This window comes from Spinacia oleracea, chromosome 4 (assembly GCF_020520425.1).
Source record: "Spinacia oleracea cultivar Varoflay chromosome 4, BTI_SOV_V1, whole genome shotgun sequence".
Lineage (NCBI taxonomy): Eukaryota > Viridiplantae > Streptophyta > Magnoliopsida > Caryophyllales > Amaranthaceae > Spinacia > Spinacia oleracea.
In genome coordinates, this window is record NC_079490.1 from 186,137,204 (window position 1) to 186,161,547 (window position 24,344).

Below are 24,344 nucleotides of genomic sequence, written 5' to 3' on the forward strand. Positions count from 1 at the left end.
GAAAAATTAAGTCAAAATTTCGTGTTAATTCCAAAATGCCAACAAAAAAAAAAATCCAAATTAGATCATGCCACAAAACAGGAAAAACTAATTTACTGCACATTAAAAAATTTACAACTGAAATAATAAGGCCGAACTGTCACTAAAAATGCTCATTACAGAAAGCTGCTTCATCAATGATGCATTACAAGTAACACCCCATATTCACTCCTGCTTTCTGCAGGGTTCCATATCTGACAATTGCTATGAGCAAAAGGCAAAACATTGGGATAAACAAATTCTTAAATTAGTGATTGCTAAATCACACATGAATTAAGACAAGTACCCTTTTCCCTTAACCACCTCAGGCAAGACATCTACCTGGTAAAAGAATTTCCTTCCATTCCAGTGAGACGGCCACCAGGTGCACGACAATAATAATTTAATTCAATGGAAAACCAAAAACTGAACGGAAAAAAATAAATTAGGTTATCCGAGCCACAGGTCACCTTTAAACGGGACCAATCCTGCACCAGAGATGACAGCTAAACCAGCGTGGCAACTGTGATTCGAGGATACAAAGCACATACAAATTCCTCTCTGAAAATCGCAAGTTCAAATACCAACTGGACCGCTAAAGGAGTCCGACCCAGAACTAGCCTCCTTTGGCCTTAAACTGAGATTTGCAAACTGAGAATCGAGATCTCTGCTGTTTGTCCGCCTGTGGCTAGATGACGGTCGTTGTGGTGGTGGTGGTGGTGGCTGCTGCTGCTGTTGGTATAAAGCCCGAAGACGACCTATCTCCCTTTCCAAAACTTCATGCTCCACTGGAACCAGCATGAATTTTATTAGCACTAATTAATATAGAATAACTAAAATAATTAGAGACTGTTTCTCGGGAAACGTATAATTGTGACAAAAAATGTGAAAGGCGTTGGCAGTTTTGCACACAATACACTAGCACACAGCATGTATTAGGTTATTTTAGTAGTGTAGAATCCTCCCCCAACTCCTACTAACCAATTGAGGTAAAGTGTAATCATTCAGGTGTAAAACGTTTTCATGGAAAACGATTTTCCCCTTTTCAATCATTTTATGTTGTTTGGTTTGGCAAGGGATGGTAAACAATTTTCCATAACTCCCTAAAAGATGGGAAAACCTTTTCCATTTGAAAGGGAGGGAAACCACTTTTCCTTCTTTCCTCCTTACCTCCCTCTCCCTTCTTCCCCTCGATCTTTACCATCTTCTCTCATTTTCTTTTAAGAACCAAACAAAGGAAAACTAGTTTGGAATTGTGTTTTCCCTTGGAAAATGTTTTCTATGGAAAATCATTTTGCACTGAAAACGTTTTACACCAAAACCATACGGAGCCTCAACATGCCATTTTCAATGTGTCTAAGGATTCAAATAATAATTCATCCTGCTCCAATGAGTGACTTAAAGAAGGAAGTAACAAGGGATATTATCCTAGCATACAAGCATCAAGCAACATAAGAGTCCAAATGTCCACATCCTTGTATCTAATACCTTATTACAAAAATGAGCTTATTGTAACTTCAAAATTGTGAACAAGAAGAAATGAATGTACTTACAGTATTTGATGAGCTTCTCCTGAGCCAAGTTGTCCAAACGTTGTTTCAGAGCTTTATTCTCCATGCTTAGGATTAAATTTTGTTGATTGAGAAACTCAAGCTGTGCTGAAACTTCAGACCCCTCAGCCTGGAAAATTAGACACAATAATTTTAAAATAATGATCTCGTGACCTACACTTTCTTTTCCGCTAACTGAGCAGAAGAAAAAAAAAAGGACCGAGAAAGGTAAATTACTAAACAAAAACTTGCCTGTAGTGCCTGCACATTAGTTTCTAGCTCAGCTATGTACTGAAGCTTCCGAACCCTTGAACGTTGAGCAAATTGCCTGCATTAGGTAAAGTTCAGAAAAAGTTCTTGTTCTAAATAAAAAATAAAATCTCTGGAGCTACCAAATATTTAGTCTACTTGTTTAACAAATCAATTCATGTCATCATCATAGCTTAAGGATCATTTATAGTAACTAAAAAAGGTGTTCTATGCTGCAGGAAGTTTCCATCATTATCACTTATCACGAAATATAAACAGTGGATTGTAGGAAAACCAACCCATTCACATTGGAAAAGGCAAGCTGGGATTATAAAGCCCCTGATTATTTTCAGTACCATGACAATGCATGCTACTCCAAGTACATGTCAATAAGGAGAAACGATTACAGATAAACGCACTCTCAACTCCTCAAAAATCTCTAGTTTTGACTCTAAAGAAAACAGATTTAGCCTTATGAAAGCTACCCAAATATCACAGTAGATAATCCAAATCTCTTTTAAACAAAAATGATACTTATAAAGTCTCTAGGTCAATTGTTTATACGAGGATAAGAAAAAGGTTCACCGTCACTAAAAACTACACTTTGTTTTTAGCAACTACCACTGTGTTTTGTTATTTTCTTCTTAGAGGTGGGGGATGACATAGTGACAGTAGTTCTGAAAGCACTGCAAAAGAACTTATGTCAAAGCGCATATCAAAACAGTTAACCAACCTTAATATAACATATAAAACAACTGAATATATGTTCCAACTCGTAGACCACTAGATGAAAATGCAAAGCTTCACATATTTTCAGCTATGTGATGATGAAAGGAATTTTAAGTACAGTATGTGAGCATGTCACATAAGAAAAGGAAGCACAACATTAAAAAAAAAACGTGATGAAAATGTAGTAGGTTTTTGCTGACTTGTCACAAAACAAAATTTTAAGAACAAAAAGATTGCACAGTTCAAAGCTAGTTCTGATTCCCTTTCTTCCCCTCCCCCCTTTCAACTAAGGGGCATAAGAAGAGATACATCAGGGTCTTTATAAACCAATATCAATAATAAAACATAATAAGAAGATAATTGAATACGATAAGGACCAACAATAACAGTCAATAACAAATAAAAAAATGAGATGGACGCTTACTGCTTAGCACGTTTTGTATCATTTTCAGATGGAGTTTTGGCATGGGAACCATCTTTCTTCTCAGAGGAAGTTCTGAGATCATAAGAACCAGATTCACTTTGATCTTGCTTCTCAACTGGAATTGGATTCGCTTCAAGCAGAGCAGAAGATCCTCCAGTGCTTTGGATAATAACGTTATCCCTGGATAAGCGCAAACCGCTAGTATGATTTGGGGGAGTCAATTTCAATTCCAGTGCCCTATTCTTATTACGTTTCCCATAAAAGTTAGAATCGTGGTAAAGAGACCCTTGTGGAGCTTCTCTCATAAGATCAAAGTTTTGCGATCCCCATAATGGAGCAGACACCATAGGTCTGAACTTGCTTTCATCACGCGACACCGGCATATAATCAATGTTGGACATACTGGCAGCATCAAGATAAGCAAAAGAATCACTTGATGAACGGCGATGACCTTTTCGTACAGGGGTATCTGGCTCATTTAGAAGTTCATCCAACCAAGAAGGCTGCTCATCTATAACGCTCTCTGACGAAGTTCTTTGATGATACGCATTTCCATCTCTGCACTTTGAGGCAAGTTTTGATCCCAAACATGTGTTGGGTCCATAATCAGGGTAAGACGGAGTGATGCTGGGAAATGGACTTTTAGGGGGAAGTAGAGAGTTCTTCCCATTTTGCATCAGGTTTCTGAAGTTTGCAGACCCTTTGGGATTTGCCATATCCTAGATGCAACAATTACCTGGAGATTGAAACTTTTGTTACATGATTAAGAAATGAAATTTCCTTTGTCTTGTATCCCAGGAAATGAAGAGAAGAACAATAGTTAAAATCTACCCCATAACAGTTAAAGAGTCCCTACTCCTAGGTGATTTTTTAAAAATCATTCAACAGATTTTAGCATTCAACACCTGCATCAGAGTTTCTATAACTCTGCATAGTCACATATTTTCACAAGTATAGAAGTAAGTAATGTCCACATCAGAGATTTCAAAAAAGCTGTGGCACAGTAGATGATTATTTAACATATAGCCTTACATAGAAGAACATTACCAGTTTAAATCACGGTGTCAACCACTATATTCTGTCATTATAGCTATAACTCCTCCTGTATATCACAGGCAGGAAACTCTGAATTCGAATTTATATCTCTACAAACATTTAGAAATTAGAACCCTCATATATTCCCATAACCAACAAGTGAAATGTTGGTATATTGACAAGTATCCCCCTCCGTATCTGAATAATAAGAGTTACATTTGAGTTAAGGTCAATGTTAAGGTATTGGGTTGAGTACCATCTTTACCCTGCCACAAGGTAATCCTTCCTGAAGGTTATCAACTTATCATTAAGGCTAATATGGACAAGGTGTAGGTTTTTCAAATTAAAGGACAAGCTAAAAGCCTAAAAAGAATAAATGTGCCCTATCATTTTGGGTTGGAGAGAGTTTGATTTACAAAACAAATCCCGAATCACTTCAAATTCTCCCTATAATGTTCAAATTTCCATATTTTCAAGCCAAGATGTGACAACTGCAACTTTTTTATGTACCATCCAAAGAGATGCAGCTTCAACCACCACAGTTTTTTGTTCCTCAGAAGATATCGGTAGGTTTCTAATGGTCATCAATCAACTTCAGGCTTCACATAACCCTAGAAACTCAAATCACTATAACACCCTACTAAGACCACGATCAAATTTCGGTATAACACGTCAGTGGAATATTGTATGTCAAGGACACATTCTTATACCAGAACAAGTTATGAATATGTTCAGATATTCAAAACTTTGCTTGAGGTGCACGTGTGCAGAGATAATCAAAGACCAAGGTATCTTGGAATAGATGCACAAGGTGGTAAGGCATTGGCATTCCTTAACAATTCTTTCAAAGAATCTCACCATTTCAAATTCCTTTAGGGCTTTAGTTACATAAGTTTACTTGTACTAAGATGGTCAAATGGATATCATTGTCAAAAATTCAATGGAAAATCTTCACATATATCATATTAAATATCTTCACCACGGTTTCACAATGACAATAGGCTTAAAACCTGAGTAACAATTATAAGAAGAGTCCGTCATTGCAGCTTGATGTCAACGGAAGCCTTTCATTCACTCCTGGATCAAAATATAGCTTCTCGTAAACCCACAAAACACCCTTCTCTTCACAACAACCGCATATCAAAATCAATTCCACCTCCCCTCCCCGCGGTTCATCAAGTTAAAGTTGTTAGCCCTAAAAAAGCTACATTATCCCTAAAATAAAGCGAAATTTTGACCTAAATTCAAACTCCACAAAACAAGTACTCAAAGGCTTAGTTTCCTAAATTTGCAGAAATCAAAGCTAATACTCGACTACTTTCTACCTGACAATACAGCCTACATTATCAATAAAACAGTTGAACAAAATGAAATTAACAAAAGCAAAAGAAAATGCACAATATACCTGGAAGAGGAGATTCCTATATCAACAACTTGAACAATTTAATACTAGGCAACGAGCTAGGGTTAGGTCGACGAAAGATTACCGCAGAGCGTCGACAAAACACGATTACAACCCTAACATAAGATTCCTTTCGAATATTCCAGCTGATAAAAGATTGAATTCGTCGGAGATTCCTTCGCCGGCGAAAAACTAAGAAGGACGAGAGAGAAATCGCCGGCAAATTAGAGAGTTGCAGATCTGAGTAAAATTGCAGAGAAGTTGAATTGAATTGAATTGAAGATGAAAAGAAGAGAGGAATCAAGAAAAAGTCCAGCAAGATGTTTATCGAAATGAATAAGCGTCGAATGTTGAGCGCCGGAAAAAGTGTCACCGGAAAAATACAGATAGATAGAGAAAGAAGAGAGAGAAAGTGGTAGAGACAGAGTGTGTGTGGGAAGAGCGAGAGATATGTAAATATGTTCGTGGTGTTTTTCTTTGGATTGAGTTTAGCACGTGATATTTTTTATGGGATTTTGCTAAATGTAGTGGTAAGGGTTAATCGATAACTAATTAATCACTTAAAACATTTTAAGTCGATTTAAAATACTCGCTTAAATTTAATTTGGATATGTAAATTGAAGAGTGAGTAATTTGTTCATACTTTCAAGAAAAAATAGAATGGTATGTAAATTGAAGATTGAGTAATTTGTTTATAACTTCAAGAAAAAATAGAATGAATATTTTGAATGTTAAAACTAAAAATGACAATAATTAGATGATTATTTTGAAACAAAAGGAATATAGTTTGATTTAGATATTTGAACGAAAATGGAATTATTATTTTCAAACAACTAAAAAATGGTAATAATGTGAAGATTATTTTAAAACGGAAGGAATATAGATTATGATATCTGAACGAAAATGGAATGAGTATTCTGAAACAACTAAAAATTGACAATAATCAGGGAGACTATTTTGTAGCCGAAGGAATATAGTGTAGTTCTGTATTGATTTCTATACTTGAACGAAAATGGATAAGTGTTTTGAAACAACTAAAAATGACAATAAGGAAAAAATTATTTAACAACAGAAGCAATAAGCGTAACGCTGATTTCGATATTTAAACGGAAATCACACATGAATCAGTGTTATTAGTGATTTTTATACTTACATCGATATTTGCAAAATGTATGTCATTTTCCAATTTTGGTCCGATTATATTTGGGAACAGCCGGACAACAGTTAGTAGTATGAGTCAATCTAGGCTGTACATTGTGACATCTAACGGCTAGAACTTTATGTATTTAAAAAAGCTGGCGCCATTAAATAAAAATAGTAAAAGCTCGAAAAGATTAGCAATTTGCAAGAATTGCAAGCTGTCAGAATGTTTGGCAAATTAAAAGTGTGAAGTCAATTTAAGAAATTAATAAAGGTTACAGTATTTAATTAGCTACTAATAGCAGGAGTAATTAATTAAATAATAAATATTGAATTTATTATTACCATGACTCTGTCACTATCTTCTGTCATTTTCCTCCTAATAATTTGGGTTTGTTTGGTTATCCTAATTCCCCAGAAACTCAACAATAATTTGGTCATTGCCACTTTGCCAGTTGCACTACCCACTTGTGTTGAATTACTGTTGCTTTAGATCTCCATATCCCCCTCTACTTTTCATAGTGCACAGTACACTACACTTACTAGGTTAGACCATGTACAGATCGACACAACTTTGTTTTTTCCATCTTATTCTTATTACTTATTCCGTATTACGTGATACTTTTTCTTTTTTAAAAAAAAAATCAGACTAAACCTGAAAAATTTAGACCATACCTGAAAAATTTAGACCATACAAGATTAGAAAAAGCAAAAACACTCATAAAAAAATTTCAGACCAGACCAAACAAGACCGGAAAAATTCAAACCAGACCAAAAAGGAACATAAATCAGACCAGACAAAAACATAAAAATTCAAACCAGACAAGACTAGAAAGAGCCTGAATTATTTAAGTTTTAGGTTGTAATATTAATTCTATAAATCTTATGGTGCTTATATTGCTTGTTTAATTATTTTTATTTATAATATGAGTTTGAATGATCGATTTACTTTAAACGATAGTAAAATTTGAATTCGAAAATAAATAATACTTAAATCGAGTATTGGGTTGTATGCACTGAGTCTAACCATTCAATAAACTATGACTAATTGAAGATGAAGGAACCATGTACAGTAGTGCAACATTCTTGATTCAGCAGTCTTTTATACACTTTCTCTGTTTCAGAAATATCACACCATTGTTGACTTTTACTCCTCTTACCATTACTTTGACTTTTAATATCTCAAATCGTATGCAAGTAAAAATTATAAAAAATTAATATTAAAAAAATATATATCGATACGAATCTAACATTACCCCACATGAGAAAATTTACTTACGTACAAATCACAAAAAATGGTCAAAGTCGTGTGAAAGTGTAAAAAACAAATGGTGCGATATTTCTGGAACGAAGGAAGTAGATGTTTTACCCACTGCGGCTAACTTAATACTACCCCGTAAACTAGTAATGAGCATAATACGAATTATTGCCTAATTAACAAGGCAAATTGTAAATTACTTTACTTCTCTGAAAGTAATTCAGAAAGTTTAACAATGCCAGAACTTACATATTATTACACTGAAGGAATGAAGAGAACCTTACCACTTGATGAGTAGTGAAAATAAATGACATGCAACAGTTTTGCATAATTAAATACAATTGAATAGCAACCAAAATAATAATAATATATAAAGGCCAATCCTTATTGTATTCTTGCTATACAATACCACACCCCAATTTTCACAAAATTCTTCATTCCAGGTCAATTGGAAATTTGCTACAAGTTACTAGTATTGAACTCCTAAAGGGTAACAGCTTGTATTTGTATACATCAATACAGTTCTAATCAAGAGAGGATGCAGTTTCTTACTCAGACACTCATAAACATTGAAACGAATGGATTTGCAGCAAATTGGCGAGTTTCAAGATTGATGTTACACTCTCATGGATAAGAAAAATTCGATGCAGACACTTTGAAATGATCAAGCGACACCCATTTATCAACTCAGCGTCTGAATCTGTGTAACATATGGAGGTAAAGGCAAACATGAATTTACAAGAACTGTGAAAAAAGATTAAAATTTCCTGTGCAAATGAGGCTGAGAGTACCTTGTTAACAAGTAAATTGACTTGCTCTCTGTACATTTCTTTCAAGTCCACAATATCGGCACGAAGTTCTTCGAGCTGTACAGCAAAATAATTTGTTATATTATGCACTTTCCTTGGATGGCGTAGAATACATGGGTACATGAGAGGAAGATACCGAGGGGTAATTGTTCCCTAATTGAACTCCCACAAAAATAAACTTGCGCTAATTGTTCATTTCATAAATCTTATATAAGGCTAAAGTTTTGACCATCATTCTACATTACATAACGCATGGAATTCTTTAAAATCCTAGTGATACTGCTCAGGGTTTTCGGATAAGAGAGTAGGCACAAATCATTAATCACCAGGGCCCCAGGCGCAACAAAGTGACGCTAAATAAAACATAAATAAAATAGTAGACTTCTTCTCAAACTCAGTTCAACGTGTTGTTTCAGCTTTATCTTTCAATACAATAGGTTCAGTCTTGATGTTAGTAAATCTATAGTGATGGTATTCCAGTAGTCTAGAATGATAATGTAATGCCCACAGGAAGGGCTTGTAAAGGTTTTAAGTATAGGCAGCTTTACTAACTAGTCAACGACAGTTAACAAGGCAAATTCTGAAAGACTAGTAGGAGGTTTCTAACAATCTGTCTGGAATAAAAACTACAAAGTTTAAACTGTATATGAAGCAATGGTGTATGGAAGGTCAATTTGATGTAGTTCATCTTTTGATTTCCGTCAGCCAGGGGAAAAGTTACCAATACATAGAGGTGTCTTGTCATTGCACTGGTTTTGAGGTCCTTTTATCAACTATATATTAGCCAGTCCAGTGGGTAAAAACTGAGAAATGTTGTTTGCATATATTCACAATCCGCAATAGTTAAGCTTCTAGGTTTGGAAATATGGAAAATTCCTAACATCAATTGCATAGATTGAAATTCATTCCTATCGTCAAAAGAACTCTCCAAAATAACACAGTAACATACCTCCTCATCACGTTCGCCCATCAGCTCCAAAGCGGCAGTATGTCTCCTTCTTAGGGATTCTAGTTCTGCCCGAATGCCGGGAAGCGTAGAAGCCTCACTCCGCAATTTTTCACACTGCAAAGCAGATAAACTTTGGTAAGCAAAACAATACAAGAACTCATAGAGGAAAGTGATTGTAGAACAAACCTGCTCTGTCATTTTAACTAGCTCTTCAGCAAGTGAGTCCCGTATTGATTCCAGTGAAGCCTAAAAGTACACAAGAGACTTAGAAATCAATAAAACTGGATTATATACGAGGACTGGTGCAGCTATTAACTTATTTCTCTCTTTTGGTTTTTACCTATCAATGTTGAAAACCAACAGAGAAATTGGCAAACTTCGAGAGTACTTATCAATAATATAGTAGTTATCGAATCAAGGAGATCAAACATGTCGCCATAGTAATGAGGAAAGTTCTCTTCAAGATGAGTTGGTTCAAGGTGATGCAGTGAAATGAGGAACATTTTATCCTAATTTTTTTTCTTCAAGGGAACAAGCTTTTAGTAGTACTCAGTATCCTACGACATTGACCATATTCTACCCATTTAATAAGCTTGTGATGATAATATCAACTGGATCCTGACCATGAGAACGGCTGTATCAACTATTTCTTTAATTGAGACTTTTTATACATTCAAATTCATACTGATGATATCTGCGACACTAAATGGGAGTAAAAAAAAGAAGATAGTACAAAACTAAAAAATGTTGGTTCGTAGAACTCATACCAGGCGAGACATATAAGATGCAAGTTCTCCCTCCTTTTGTCGAAGGGCAGCTTCAAAGGCACTTGGCGTCATGCTCTTCAGGTAATAAGGATTCATGGTAGACTCTCCAGAATTTCTCCGTTCTAGGAAAGAGGAAGAAGAGTCTAGAGAAGCTTGCAAGAAGAAGCTTTCTTCCATGTTCCCCACACTGCTAGCGCTTGAAAGTTTACGTGTCAACTTCCCTGCAGAAATAATCAATTTTAGGAAACAAATAATATCAGACACTATTATAGGGGTAAATAACAGCGTAATACCATTTTCAAGTGACGATTTGTTTTTCAATGTTGGACTGTGATCTGACACTGTTGAAGACTGTACATGGGCAGCCTTTTCCAAATCTAATCTAGATGTCTTTTCCCGATCTAACTCCTATTATAATCCATAAACACATCAACACAACTGAATGTGAGCAACACCACTAAGGATGCAGTGAGAGTACATGATAATCATAACCAGAAGTCAACCTGCTGTAGAAGTTCCCTGTGGGCAAGGGATTCTTGCAACTCATTTTTGTGTTTTCTCTTAAGCTCCTTAATCTCTTCTTCAAGCTGTTTTGCACGACCTTCGTGAGTATCAGCTATTTCCTTTGCTGCGAGGTACTCTTGCCTATTTTCAGCTGCTCTCTGTCTTTCTTTTTCAAGAGACCTATTTAGCTGTGTCTGCTCAGCTCTGAGGCACGAAATCTACAAGTTTTAATAGCATAAGCCACCATTTTCTATTCATGATAAGCAAAAGGCTATGCATTCCTTTTTTGCTTATAGTAATATATAGGAACGTTACCTGAGCTTCAAGAACATTGATCCGAGAAAGAGTTTGAGATAAACGCTCGTTTATTGATCGCTCTCTTTCCTCTGCAGAAGCAGCTTTGGCTTCTGCTTCCTGTACAACAAGCTTCATAAGAAAAAGCTAAATTTTTTTTGTACAAATGTAGAAGATGAATAGAAACCTGAAGCCGAGATTGAAGTGTTCTCTCAACTGCCGTCCAAGCTTCAGCCTTCCGGGAAGACGTCTCCTGCAACCGAAGAAGAGTAAACACAATATTCATATCTTGTAACCAAGCCTGCAACTTTCATATTCCAAAAAGAAATTCTATTAAGGGGGAGAAACCTGCATAGCTTCAATTTGTCGCAGGAGAGGCCTAGTGGATTCAGGCAGTTGTGAAACAAGTTCCTCACATCGGCGCTCACTTTCCTGAGAACAATCAAACAATATTATCAGAAACTCCAATCAGGCCAGTATCCACAATACACTAACATGAGCAAGAAAAGGTGTAAAAAAAAAAATCATAGCACACCTGGTAACGTTTCTGAAGGTCCTCTATATCTCTGCGTAACATGTCTTCTTTCACGGTTGCCTATACGATATGACAAGGAAAAAACAAACATATTATCTTCAAACAGTACCAAATGGTAAAGAAAAAATAATCATCAGCTTGCAGATGAAAACTTAATAATGATGTTAAGAAAAGAACCTGCTGCTCCTGACTGCTTAATGTCTGTCTTAATTCCTCGAGCGTTTGGACAAGCATTGTTTCACGTTCCACGGCTTCCGTTAGACGACCCTCCAACTCAGCTCGAGCTTCATTATTGGCCCGTGCCTCTGCTAATGCTTCAGCCTCCTTTGCTGCATTCAAAGCGCTGGTATAATATTCCTTCTGACCTGCGAGCTCTGTTTGGTGCTTTTCAATCGTTTCTTGAAGCAACTTTTCAGTTGCTGCCTTATCTTTCTTTATACTCTCCACTTTATTCTCTTCAAGCTGCATTAATTCAGAACGATACGCTCAGTAGGAATAAACAGAGACATGACACCAAAACTACCTTTTTAGAACTAAAGTAACTTCAAATATTTGTAATCAACCTCGCATCAAAATACAGGGAGGTAACTAGGTGTTTGCTGGCATACACTTCAGTTTAGCGACTCGATTTAACATTTCCAAACAAACCAAAATTTTATTGTTTGTATTCTTGAACATTTTTATGAAGCTGCATATGATCACTAAAAACAAATAGCAAGGCTCTTTCAGAGGTCAAAACTGCAAAGCTAACAAACACATTTCAACAAGATGGCAGGAAACAAGAATACACTTCCTCGTAAAAGAGGTGAGGGAACTGGAAACAAAATCATCCAAAGATGAAAAATATACTAATAGTGACTTATTCACGCACACACTTCAGTAAAAGCTGCAAGCACAGAATGTAAAACCTGAGCAGCACAGGGAATGAAGTACTTCTATTTCTTTTGAAATATTATATTGTCAGAATCAATGTTGATCTTTCGTCAAAAAAAGAAAAAAGGAATCAATGTCGATCTTATCCGAAATTTAGGGAACACTATGATTCATAGTTCTTTTACGGCTTAAGCAATTAATAGCAAATTTCTTGTCCCAGATATTTCAATTCTGAAGATAACCCCTCAATATGAGAAACAACACAACCCAAAGAGCTAAAATACTTTGATTCAGGTTGAACTTTTGAAGTCATGAACAAATATGGAGAAGAAGAAAAAATTCTCTTACAACCCTTACCTAGTACATGGTCCAAGACTTCCAGACATATCTCTAAACCCCATGTGAAAAAGTTGAAGGGAACGTAAAATATAGAACTAAAAAAATGCAAGAGTCATGTTCTCCAGCAGTGGCTCTAATGTTCGTAGGACAAACACATAATTTTGTAATCCCTTCTGAGAAAATCAGAAAAAAATACGCTCTTCTTTTATTTGTATTCTTCTCAAAGAACTTTTCCATCCTAGAGTTCGTGTAAAGAAGCACCTTACGGGAAGAAAAAAAAGATAACCTCGACAAATGGATATCATCACCAGAACACTTCAAGCTTCTTGGAAGTTTCAAGGTGATCAAGCATATAAGTTACAAGAGTACGACTAAAAAGAAAAACAAGGAGAGGCAAATGATCAAGCAAACATTTGAATGACCAAGGAACGAAGAAGTTACATGGAAAAGAGAAAAACCAATTCACAATTGACGGTAAAAGTTGATTGAGCATACAGAAATAAGAGTTATGGGGAAATAAAAGGCATAAACATCGTAAAAAAAAAGTGAGGCAATCTTGAGTTGATGTTCCATAGACAACAACAACAAAAAAAAAAAAAAAAAACATGTGCTATTCCAAAAATCCTGACGTAATCAACTTGCACATTTTTCTGCTTCGTGATACAAGAACACTGTTAAAGTACAACATCATCTGGTTCATGGGAGATAAATAAACAGTTTATTCAACTCTAAACTCATTTGAATTGTAACCCACGGTTTAATTACCTGTAACTTGGTAGCCAACGCCTTCTTCTCTTCATCCAATTCTCTAATCTAGCTTTCACAGAAAACCATGCAAATTGCAAATTAGCCCTACGAAAATTTGGTAGCCTGACATTATTAATAAATAAATAAAGGAGAGATCAGACTAAAACCTGTGCCCTTAACTTTCTCATTTGAGCTTCTTGAGCAGCTTGCTTCTTTGAGAGCTCCTCCCCTGTCACGGAATACAATTAGAATGGTAGATACAGATAAATACAGTATATTGAAAATGACAAAGGAGCTGCCTATTGCAACTTTTCAAAAAAGGAGAAAATCAGATTTAAGGAAAAATTCCAAAAAGAAACCTTGGAAGGATCATCTCCAGTTGGCATATATAATTGGGGGTTTTTTTCATGAAGAAAAATTCTTTCATAAATCAGCAACTAGCAGAAAGTAAAAGGACGGAGGACAAGTATAGCAGCGAAAAAAACAGATTACAAATAGCCTAATTTCATTGAATTTCCCCCACAGAGTAACTTCCAAACTCCCCCGCTGCCTTAGCCCACAAAGAAGTTTCCAATCCCACAAGGCCACAATAAATCAGACCTCAAAGCAGCCCCTTTGAAAATTTATACATTCTGTTCTAACCACAAACACCATGACAGAATCACAATAAAGGCGTTTCGCCACAAAATCTTCTTCTCCTTTGCGCTTCCAAATCCCACAAATCGGACTTGCAGCAGATCCAAAAGAGTACTGGAGACCTTTCCGTCCCCCTCCCCCCCCCCCCCCAGCCTCCTCCAAACATTACTTGCCATCTTACAATGGAAGGAAGACGTGTGAGCACGACTCACTATTGGATTTGGCACAACACAACATCCACATATCTAGTGAAATGGCCATACCTGAGGGAAGGAGGGGGGGGGGGGGGGGGACAGAAAAGACTTGCAAGAAAAGGTCTCCATTTGGCACACAATTGTTAATTGACATAAATTGATAGACTTGAGTAAAGAGATTCTGAATTCCGGATTCAACATTTCCCAGCAGATATGGCCTTTAAACAGTTCAATTTGTGACCAAATTGTAGCTGTACAGCTTCATTCTAGAATGAGTACTGCCTCATATAGTCCTACTTCATAAAAGACTCAAGGAGTTTCCAAATGCGTATTGTTAACATCAAGCATTTCCAATTGGTGGACAAACGCCAAAAATTCAAATGTCACATCAACCATTTATCTTACCTATCCTGTATACTCAGAGCTTAGAAGTTAGTGATTACGGACCTAGGCTTGGTTTTCTACAATTAGCATTTAAGTCTAACTAATCGAGCTTTATGTTTGAGGCTTCTGGCTTAAATATCAGTTAATTAGCAAGGCTTTTGAGCCAAGAAAGCCCAGTGTAAATGCTAGTTGAAAGTCACTCGACTCACTAGAATAAGAAATCAATACAAAAGTCCTATCATAAAAAATTCTCAAAAGTAGCCAAATATTTGACCATGAGATGGGACTAAAGCAATAAGCCAAACCACAGTCAAATTATAATCGTACAGGAGCCAAGAGAAAAGTTTCTCATAATTCAGCTCTCACCCTCAGCCATGACTTGAGTAATGATTTCATCTTTTTCCTTCAAAAGAGCAGCAGCGTCACTTCGCTTGTTCTGCTCCCGTCGTAATGTATCCCTTTCCTTGGTAAGAGCATAAACCTGAAATCATGGACAGGAAGTACAAGTTTAAGATAGATTAATGACAACATTAGAAATCCAATCAAAATATTGCCTCTTGATAAAAAAAATATAAAAAAACATTTTAGTACTCCTTAGACTCTGTTCTCCCCGACTTATTAAAATAGTTTTAGCAAAATAAACTTTTTCAGAAAAAATAAGTTAATTAGCAAAAAAAGAGATAATGTTACGCAAAAATTTAGCAGAAACAAGTTATGTAAAGTTATTCAACAAATATGAGTTGAGGAGAACAAAGCCTTGGAACTTAAGAAGTCATGAAATCTAGGCCAATATTAGGTAAGCCTTAAATGAAATGTTCTGCAAGGCTATAATACAATCAAATGGATGGTACCAGTCCATTATAAGGCAGTGGACTTCGACAAAACAAAAACACAGCTTAACGTTTATAAACAAGAGCTTAAATAGCTTCACAAAGGCTCTGTTCTCTTTAGCTTATATAGATATGTTTGTTTAGCTAAATAAGCTTAGTTAAGAAAAATAAGTTAAGTTTGGCAAAAATAAGCTCAGCTTAAATATATCAAAGGGAATGTTTGAAACAATAAAACCCGAAGAGAATTCAAATTAATAAAAAGTCTGCACCTATGGAGTTAAGTTCAAAACAAAGCTAATTGTACCTTTCGCTCAAGAGTTGCAACCCTTTGATGATATTCCTCACGCAAAGACTCAATTTCTGCATCATTGGATTTCCTCTGTCATAAACATTTAAACTGTTTTTAGATAAATTTGGCAGATATCAACAGTAACATATCTTCAGAAATAGGGAGCCACAAATTTGAAAGAGAAAATCTATGTTCCCATGGCAATAAGCTTCGATCAAGTGACACCGCTGACACGTCAATATAATAATTAAGTCAAATTTTATGTGTAATAAAGTGACATTATACATTACTTTCAACAAAACATACTTAAACAACGGCTGTCAACAGATACTTTAACTATAGAAAGAGCTACAAAGATTAATCTAACTATGGTGAATAGGCAATAATATTACGGAGTACGACTCAGAAAAAGTTCAATTCCCATGCAACAGTGAAGGATCCCTGACATGTCCAATCAATAAAAATCGATATTTAATTCTGTTCAGAGTCCACACCATTGTAGACTGAGATCCTTACCCCCCATCAATACTCTTTCTAATAGAGACATGTATTAATTTTATAAAATACTCCGTAGAAAATTACTCATATGAAGGATGATGAGTTCTAAATAATGACCAGTATAAATCAGCAGTATCATGCTGACAATCGTATAAGGTGATCCATTTATAGCTACTAGGTAAAATTGCTGGATGAAGGGCAAGTGAGGTACCAACCCAAAAGAAACTCATACCAGCAGATTTGACGAAAAAATATTCTGCAACATTTTTTAGTAGTAAGTAGTTGAGCATAGACCAATATAGAGTTGGTTCAAGTGGTAAGCAGCTTGATGTCGCTTAAGGGAGGTCTCGGGTTCGACCCTCGCCGTATGCGGAAACTCTTGTTGGGAGACTACACCAACCATAAGCAAGGTGTGCGACCCGGGTTGGATCCGGATGAAGTCGGAGCTAAGCTCCAGTGAACCGGGTGTGCAAACTAAAAAAAAGTAGTTGAGCATAGGTATACAACGACGATAGAGGAATAGAAAAAGGAAGCTCCCAACAGCAAGAGACCGAGAGAGAAGAAAAGGCCTTTCTCCTAAGAATCTTCTTCTCCTTGTGCCTCCTGAATCAGTTACCATTCACAGAGAAAATAAAATTATGGCAGCCCAAAGCCACTATTCTCCATTCTAAACAAGCTGGTTCATGTATATGTAGCAACTCATAATGCAATAACAAATAATACTCAGTTTCACTATTTCCCTTGCACATTTCACACATTTCACCAAAGAGCTCTATCTACAGATTAACAGCCATTTGTATTCCACAACAAAGCATCTATCTAATCCTTAGTAAATGGCTGCAGTATTACTGGCAAACCAATTCAACAGAAGAACCCCAACACAGATCCTGAGCCAGATAAATTAAAAATTGACAACTCATCCAAACAGCTAAGAGTTTTAATAAATCCTTAATTTCTTTCTTTTACCTCCAATGAACATCCTGAGAAACAAAAATTCAATTCCCCTGAGGCAGATGTATGATTGCAAAGGTAACAATGTGGCTAAGTGATATACTGCTACATGCATAGAATAAAATTAAATAGAGCCAATGACTCTGCCGAAGAGCGGATACTATATTAACGCAACGGATGAAATTCATGTCCTTTCCTTTCGAGAATAATTTAACTTGTAATCACACATACTAGTGTAAAGGACCTGGATTCTAGAGGAAACCTCAAAACCATAGCCAACCACAAACATTATTTAAAACCCACATCAATTAGATCCCAAAAATTCTTTTTGAAAGCATAATGTCCAAATTCCTGTGTCACTGTAGAAGTGTAGAATATCACCTCCTACCCTATGCTAGGGAAAAATAACTTCCCTATAGTTCTCTCTAGTCTCTATTATACATCGCATCAAACCAATGCATGAACAAATACTGAAGGATGAACAAGTCTGAATAGACCAGAAGGATACTGAACCTTTTTCTCAAATTAGGCTGTTACCAAGCAAAAAGAGTTCTCATTAGAATAACTACTCTTTTTTTAAATTACAACAGGCAACATAAACCTAGGAGGATGAACTTTTAGGTCTCTTCCCTGTGAATCCCCAATAAGGAAGAAAAATACTAAAAGAAAACAACCAGCCAAAAAAGAAACCTATAGAGAAAATTAGTTGGTATTTGTTTGACCGAGGGAGTGTTATCAAGATAGGAAAATAACGAAGCCTTGGAATGTCAATGGAACACATATGAAGTCAAAAAAAAGTAAACAAGATATGAATATAGTTGCATTTTCCATTTTACTGGAAAAATAAAACAGATACAGTTCACAACTTTATTTTGAGTTTTCTTGCCCCAGATCCCAGAAGATTGACTTGAGTTTTCATCTCCCAGATCCCCAGGTGTTTGCCCTTGGGTATTGCTTGTGATACAGATATTAGTGAAAACAGGAAAACAGGAAAACCAAAATAGATAAAAGCTCACCCTCAAATCTTCCAATACAGATTTCAACTGTTCATTTTCACTCATTAACTTTGCAATCTCATCTGCTTTAGCCTGGAAAACAATAAAAAGAGAATTTGGTGAATGCCATACAGGTTTTAAGAAATTCAATCAATCTATATGACTAGGAATAATAGAAGTGTCCAGTTCCTCCTCACAAGAACTGAAACAAGACATACTTGCGCTTGTCGAGCAGCTCCCTGCAATGCAGCTTCCATCATTTTCATCTCCCTCTTCACCTTCTCCCGCTCAAGGACAGCATCAGCAGAGTCAGACACATTGGTCACTGGGATAGGTGTATCAACTTTACCATCTTCATCTTCTTTCAATGGCTTTGACTCTTCAATAGTTGCAATATTCGAATCACCTTCCACAATAGCTTGACCAGAAACAATTTCCTGGATCGGATTACTTGGAAGTTCAGCGGATAAGCTATTGTTGACTGATTCCGAAGGACTTTCAGATTCTACCCCGGTAATAAAACTATCAGTTTCTGAGTGCTCAATCGGGTCTCCAGCTTGGTTATCATTTGACCCTTCCTCTTGTTTAGGGGTGCTTCTATGTACAGCCAGATCTTGCCCTCTTTCTTGTGCCTCCACAGCATCATTTGTTTCCCTAGTAATAACATTATCAATATGGAGTTGATCCACTTGATCAGCTTGTATTTTACTTTCAGCTGATTCTGTATGTTCTGAGGACCCCGCCTCAGCTATACCTTCCTCATCAAGCTGTTTATTAGACTCCATAAGCCCAGCATCCTGAATTGTTGATTCAACTGAGGCAGTAGGCTCCAGTGCATCAGATTTGACTTCGTCAGAATCCTCTGTCATAGTGACCACCTCATCCACAGCTTCAGAAGCAACATGATCCTTTTGCTTTTTCAACTCCCCCTCTTCTTCTTCTTCAGCAGGAAACACTGGCTCTGAAGCATGCCTAACTTCAGTATCAGCTCCATCATCTTTCTTCTCCTCGACCACAGAGGGACCCTGAGTGCTTTCTGAAAGTTCTGGCAAATCATTAATACTCTCTCCACTTGCCCCTTCATGAGGACTTTCCCTGTCCTCTGCCTCATCTTCGTTTTCGTCTCTATGCCCCATAAATGCCATAACCGGGTTAAATAGTGCATTCCTGCTAGAAGAAGATTGTGGTCCAGAAGCTGATACAAACATTCAGCAAAAGAAGCATCAACTGAGAACATCCATTATTGTTTCTATTACAATTATTTTATGCACTAATAATCGAATTACCACGCTGAAAAGACTAATTTTTACACACATTCCATATTGTTGACAATTCAGGAAATGAGGGGGTTGGGGGTGGGTCAAACTTATTATTCTTAAAAGAAGTTATATTGGATTAAGGAGTAATTAGGCTGGAACGATCCAGCCCTTCCATGTGACCTACCTGCTGATTTATACCCCTTTCCTGCCCCTATCAAGATATAGAACTAACAAAATCTAAGGCAAAGGGTCAAGTAGCTAAACACCACTATTCTACAATTCATGACTTAATCAACTTAGAGACCCCGCCTTCACTTCACACTAATACAGAACAAAAGAAAATATGGTGTGTTTGGATACCATAATTTCATTCAATTCTGGAATTGAGTGAAATGATATGCTTTAGAGTAAAGAATTTGAAGATTTGGATTTGGCCCAAATGCTAAGATTATTTGTGATTTTAAATGAGATATGAAATGCTGTAATTTTAATTCCTTGACTTTGTTACTCACCTCAACTGACTCTTAAATCTCTTAGTACATTTAAAAGAATTACAACCCTCTTTCTCCATTCATCCCAAAAACCATTCTCTCCCCTGTCCCAAAATCACTCTCCCCCCTCCACGGCTCCACACCACCCTAACTACCAATATTCTACCAACATTCACTGGTGGAGGAACAGTAATTATTAGCCATCAGTTATCTGCAGTCTACTCGAATGAAGTAGCTACACAAACGGATCCACTAGGCTGAGGCATTAATAATTCTGGGAACATCCTTGGCCGCTCTGTTCGTATTTGGGCGAATTTAGCAGCAATACAGATTTTGGCAACAATGTGCATCGGCTTTTGATTTTTTCAAATTATCTCCCCACCTACTCCATGTGCTCCTTGGTTATCCGGATAGTTAATTATACTTGTAATAATGATGGAAGTTAATTTGGTGCACAAAAAGTTAATCAAATTTTCACAACAGTTCACAATTTTCTATCCTGTCTCCGTCATTATCATTCTCAAAATTCGGAATTAGTAATTTATACCAAACACCATATTTAGAATTGACCGTCTATATTTCTAATTCCAAATTTGAATTCAAGAAATTCAAATGAACTCCTTGTATCCAAACACTACCTTATGAAATTTGGAATCAATGGTCAAGTGCTTCACTAATCCTAGTGAATGTTAGATTGTCACCACTCCTATATGAAATCAAATTGACTACGGAGTACTGCATTGAGTCATAGCACATGCTTTAGAATCATATCATCTAAAAGGAAATAGTTAGGGTGCTATGACATCAAATTCCCTCATCCATTTGGCCAAGACAACACCCCTTCTACAATAGATTCACAATTACAAGCAATCTCATGACTCTCAACCTTCATAACACTAATTCCACACTCTATGTCCAGTCATCTCACTAATATCAACCATTCTCCTGTTCAAAATCCTATTGAAGGTGGGTAGCTTTACCCAATCATGATGAAAATATTTTGTTCCAAATACTATCACTCCCTCAAAAGCTCCTTCGAAAAATCGGGACCAAAAACAATCATTGTCTGCACCAATCTCTCTCCTAAAAGTGTCTAGTTAGCCCAAAAGAACGAACGTGCTGAAGAGTGACCGTGTTAAGCTGCTTAACTGGTCTGATCCCGCTTTCCCAGAAATTCACTATGTTTTTCTGATCTAATTCGAATTATACGAAGTTTAATTTCATATCCAGGCATCCAAGTGACACATAATTTCCACAAGAATTCAACAAGCAGTAATGATTGAAATCCGAAACAGTAAATCAAAACATAAAAATTTCAAATTGCAAATAGATAGATAGAGAGAGAGAGAAAAACCTTCATCGCCGGACTGAGGCTTATCCTCCAAACCAAGAGCACTATCAAAATTCTTCTCAATACTCTTCACACTCTCTTGAAGCTTATTCACTGCTCCCGAAAAATCCAAATTTCCCAACGTTACATTTTTCCCCCACCAATCCATCTTTCTATCTTCGATTCGATCACAGAATTCGAGATTTAAAGATCAAATTCATCACAAAACCCTAGAATCGCATCGAAGATTAAACAATTGAATTTTTCAATCCAATTAGCGCAATGTATAAAAGAGAAATCGAACAATTAATGAATTGATTTAGAGTGTGTTTAGGAACCTGAAATTGATTGAGATCTAAGAAATCGGCAATAATGTTGCGGAAGATCGAAAGAGGAGAGAGAAAAAGTAGGGTGAGAGCTCAGGTGTGAACTCCACAATGGTGATCAGCAGGAAATGAGATTAAGGTGAGATTTGAGAAGGACGATGATTATACAACGTAGTATAATAAACTGGGAAACTTTTTTGATTTTGGATTTTTGGTGGATCCAATCCGAAGTTTGTCACTGTTTACGCAACAAAATTTGTTTGTAAAATTTGCCAAACATTACTTGGTGAAAAGTTGGTAAATTCGAGTTCTCAAATAGACTCTAAAATTTACTACAACTCGACTTGTATCCGACTTTATTTTAAGGAAATCGTAAACGCAATTATCTATGCAAGATAGCCGACCGGTTATATATTGTACGTGCATAGTTTATGAGCACATGGGCAAAAGAAACTTTTGTAAATTATATAATCTTATAAGGTACAATCGGTTGTATGGTGAATTCACGACTCATAGTTGTCAGTAACCCGAATTGATGTTGATTGGTAATTGTATAACCCGGTATATTGATATTCGGAACTAATTTGGACCCAATAGAACAAAGACATGACAAGCAATGGATAGATAATTTAAAAATCGAACCAATCTTACACCCGACCCATGAATAACAGAAAGTTTTTGTAACCCGACAAAGGCATGTTGGGTTGAGTTGACTAATTACGATTCAAGATTCCTAACTCGACCCATATACCTTTGACCCTGATATTGACCTTGCCGAAGCTTTTATACAAACTTTTATATAAGGCGGTCTTACACTAAAGACCGCATTGGTGTCGTATAAGTTAAGCACTGAAACTAATTAGTTAAGCACTAAAACTAATTAGTTAAGTAATGAAACCAATTAGTTAAGCAATCAAAGTGGTCTTCCTGTAAGACGGTCTTACACAAAAATTGTCGAAACTTTTATGTTTTGAGAAGACAAATGCTCTAAATCAACCTAATTGTGAAGCAAAGTAATGATACATTGATTTGAATTGACTCGAACCTGAACTCGTCCGTGCACTTAAAATAACGTTTAAATTATAGCGTCACTAAATCATGTTGATAAATTTATTTTTATTTAAAAAAGGACAAAGCCTTTCAACTTTTAAAAAAAGGAGTACAAATTATAATAGTAGGCCGTGTATTTTTGACCTTTTGGGTAAAAACTTGCAATTATTATTTCTAATGCACAACATTTATTAATGTAAACGTTCAAATATTTAAATAGGCACATTTTGTTGAACAGCTCTCGTAGCTCAGTTGGTTAGAGCACCCGTTTAGTAAGCGGGAGGTCTTGAGTTCGACTCTCAACGAGAGCATATTAATGTTTTTACTCCATTTTTTCACTCTTTGAATCCCAAAGTGAGCCCAATCAGCCTATGCCAAATAAATCAAGTATGAAACGCATATGAGAAAAACTAAGTAAGTTTGCATAATTTTTTGTAACTCTTTTATCCCTTTTTAGGCATCTATTATCACATTAATTACTTACGGGGTATCAATTAAATAACTCTTTTATCCATCTTATGCCTCATGTAGAGCCTGCTTGTCTTGGGGGTGGCTACGCAATCCTAGCCTACATACCACTCATACCTAAACCAAATTTCACTTTTTAAGCCTGCTTTGTCGTGCCTACTCCACTTAGATATTTCAAATACTTCACCAATCACATTTTACTAATTTCCCCATTTAACCAATTTTGTGAGAGTTTTTCTGGTCAAAATGAGGCAAGTTAAATGAGACAAAAGGAGTACGAACTACTTTAGAACTGTTGGGTGCCAAAATGGTCCTACCCATTTTGGCCCAAAGTAACCACATCTCACATAAGTCCAACATAATATCTGGACCATAAAAGAGCCTCATATGCCCAAAAGAGTCCACTTACACTACTTGGGCCCAAATACTACTATCATAAATACCTTCCTTGGAGGTAAGAGAAAGAGAGGTCAAAACTCTCACAAAAGTGAAAAGACTCATTCTTCCTACATACTCTCTCCCATACATACTCTCAAATATACATTGTTTATACACTAACTTGGGCGTCGGAGGCTCCGCCTCGAGTTCAATCTCGAGGGCCCGGAGTTTATCTTGCAGGACTGTACACGACCCGGAGCAAGACCGAGACGCTCACATCATCATCGAGGTAACCATGCATAAATACCCGAAACAAGAACTATACAACCTATTACGTCTAAATCAAATATTTAATAGTATTGTGTTGAAAGCTATTGGTGCACTACAATAGAATGCCTGCTACTAGTTCGAGTTTACGAAACAAGTTTAAAACACCAAGACATTATTGCTAAAAAAAAAAAAAAACCCCTCACTAAAACTCAATTCGTTCTTGAGACATCAATCCTTAATTACATCGAGGATTAAGAACTGTACCCATGAAAAGTATAGCACCAGAAAAGTCTTCCCTAATCATGAACATAAAGGGATGATCAGCAACGAATTCCACAGGTGGTGTAACACGGCGGCTACATCAGTATCCTGA

The 24,344-nt window shown here is 36.4% G+C and overlaps 2 protein-coding genes and 1 non-coding gene across 4 annotated transcripts; 1 reads left to right on the plus strand and 2 right to left on the minus strand.

The window, feature by feature from the left end:
• Window positions 1-60: 60 nt before the first annotated feature.
• On the minus strand, window positions 61-5,921 carry LOC110801746 (uncharacterized protein At4g06598). The gene is made up of 5 exons (XM_022007156.2): window positions 5,411-5,921; window positions 2,971-3,706; window positions 1,821-1,896; window positions 1,572-1,698; window positions 61-806 (listed from the first exon to the last, which is right to left on the minus strand). Exons 2-5 carry the CDS (start codon window positions 3,684-3,686, stop codon window positions 595-597), a joined length of 1,131 nt encoding a protein of 376 aa, XP_021862848.1. The 5' UTR covers window positions 3,687-3,706; window positions 5,411-5,921; the 3' UTR covers window positions 61-594.
• A 2,230-nt stretch (window positions 5,922-8,151) lies between these two features.
• Window positions 8,152-22,088, minus strand: LOC110801767 (golgin candidate 5). Of its 2 annotated transcripts, XM_022007181.2 has the most exons (20): window positions 21,818-22,059; window positions 21,504-21,709; window positions 18,618-19,594; window positions 18,421-18,492; window positions 15,971-16,045; window positions 15,203-15,317; window positions 13,790-13,851; window positions 13,641-13,688; window positions 11,841-12,125; window positions 11,664-11,723; window positions 11,477-11,560; window positions 11,316-11,381; window positions 11,150-11,248; window positions 10,834-11,052; window positions 10,624-10,738; window positions 10,331-10,551; window positions 9,750-9,809; window positions 9,564-9,677; window positions 8,597-8,671; window positions 8,152-8,505 (listed from the first exon to the last, which is right to left on the minus strand). In XM_022007181.2, the coding sequence occupies exons 2-20, from the start codon at window positions 21,646-21,648 to the stop codon at window positions 8,488-8,490; spliced, it is 2,910 nt and encodes a 969-aa protein (XP_021862873.1). In that variant the 5' UTR covers window positions 21,649-21,709; window positions 21,818-22,059; the 3' UTR covers window positions 8,152-8,487. The 2 variants fall into 2 exon arrangements, with proteins under 2 accessions (XP_021862873.1, XP_056699278.1); XM_056843300.1 differs by having other exon boundaries at window positions 21,504-22,088.
• Window positions 22,089-23,092: 1,004 nt separating this feature from the next.
• On the plus strand, window positions 23,093-23,166 carry TRNAT-AGU (transfer RNA threonine (anticodon AGU)). The gene has a single exon. It is a non-coding gene; the product is annotated as a tRNA-Thr (tRNA).
• Window positions 23,167-24,344: the final 1,178 nt, after the last annotated feature.

Bases quoted from the DNA above. Each gene is read 5' to 3' on its own strand.
- LOC110801767 (XM_056843300.1), bottom strand. From the start codon at position 21,648: ATGGATTGGTGGGGGAAAAATGTAACGTTGGGAAATTTGGATTTTTCG. The intron at 16,046-18,420 runs GTGAGCTTTTAT...TGTTTATGACAG, and splicing joins CTGTATTGGAAGATTTGAGG to AGGAAATCCAATGATGCAGA. The intron at 11,053-11,149 runs GTAACGTTCCTA...TAAAACTTGTAG, and splicing joins TCAATGTTCTTGAAGCTCAG to ATTTCGTGCCTCAGAGCTGA.
- LOC110801746 (XM_022007156.2), bottom strand. From the start codon at position 3,686: ATGGCAAATCCCAAAGGGTCTGCAAACTTCAGAAACCTGATGCAAAAT. The intron at 1,699-1,820 runs GCAAGTTTTTGT...CTAATTTTCCAG, and splicing joins CTAATGTGCAGGCACTACAG to GCTGAGGGGTCTGAAGTTTC. The intron at 807-1,571 runs GTAAGTACATTC...TGCTGGTTCCAG, and splicing joins GGAGAAGCTCATCAAATACT to TGGAGCATGAAGTTTTGGAA.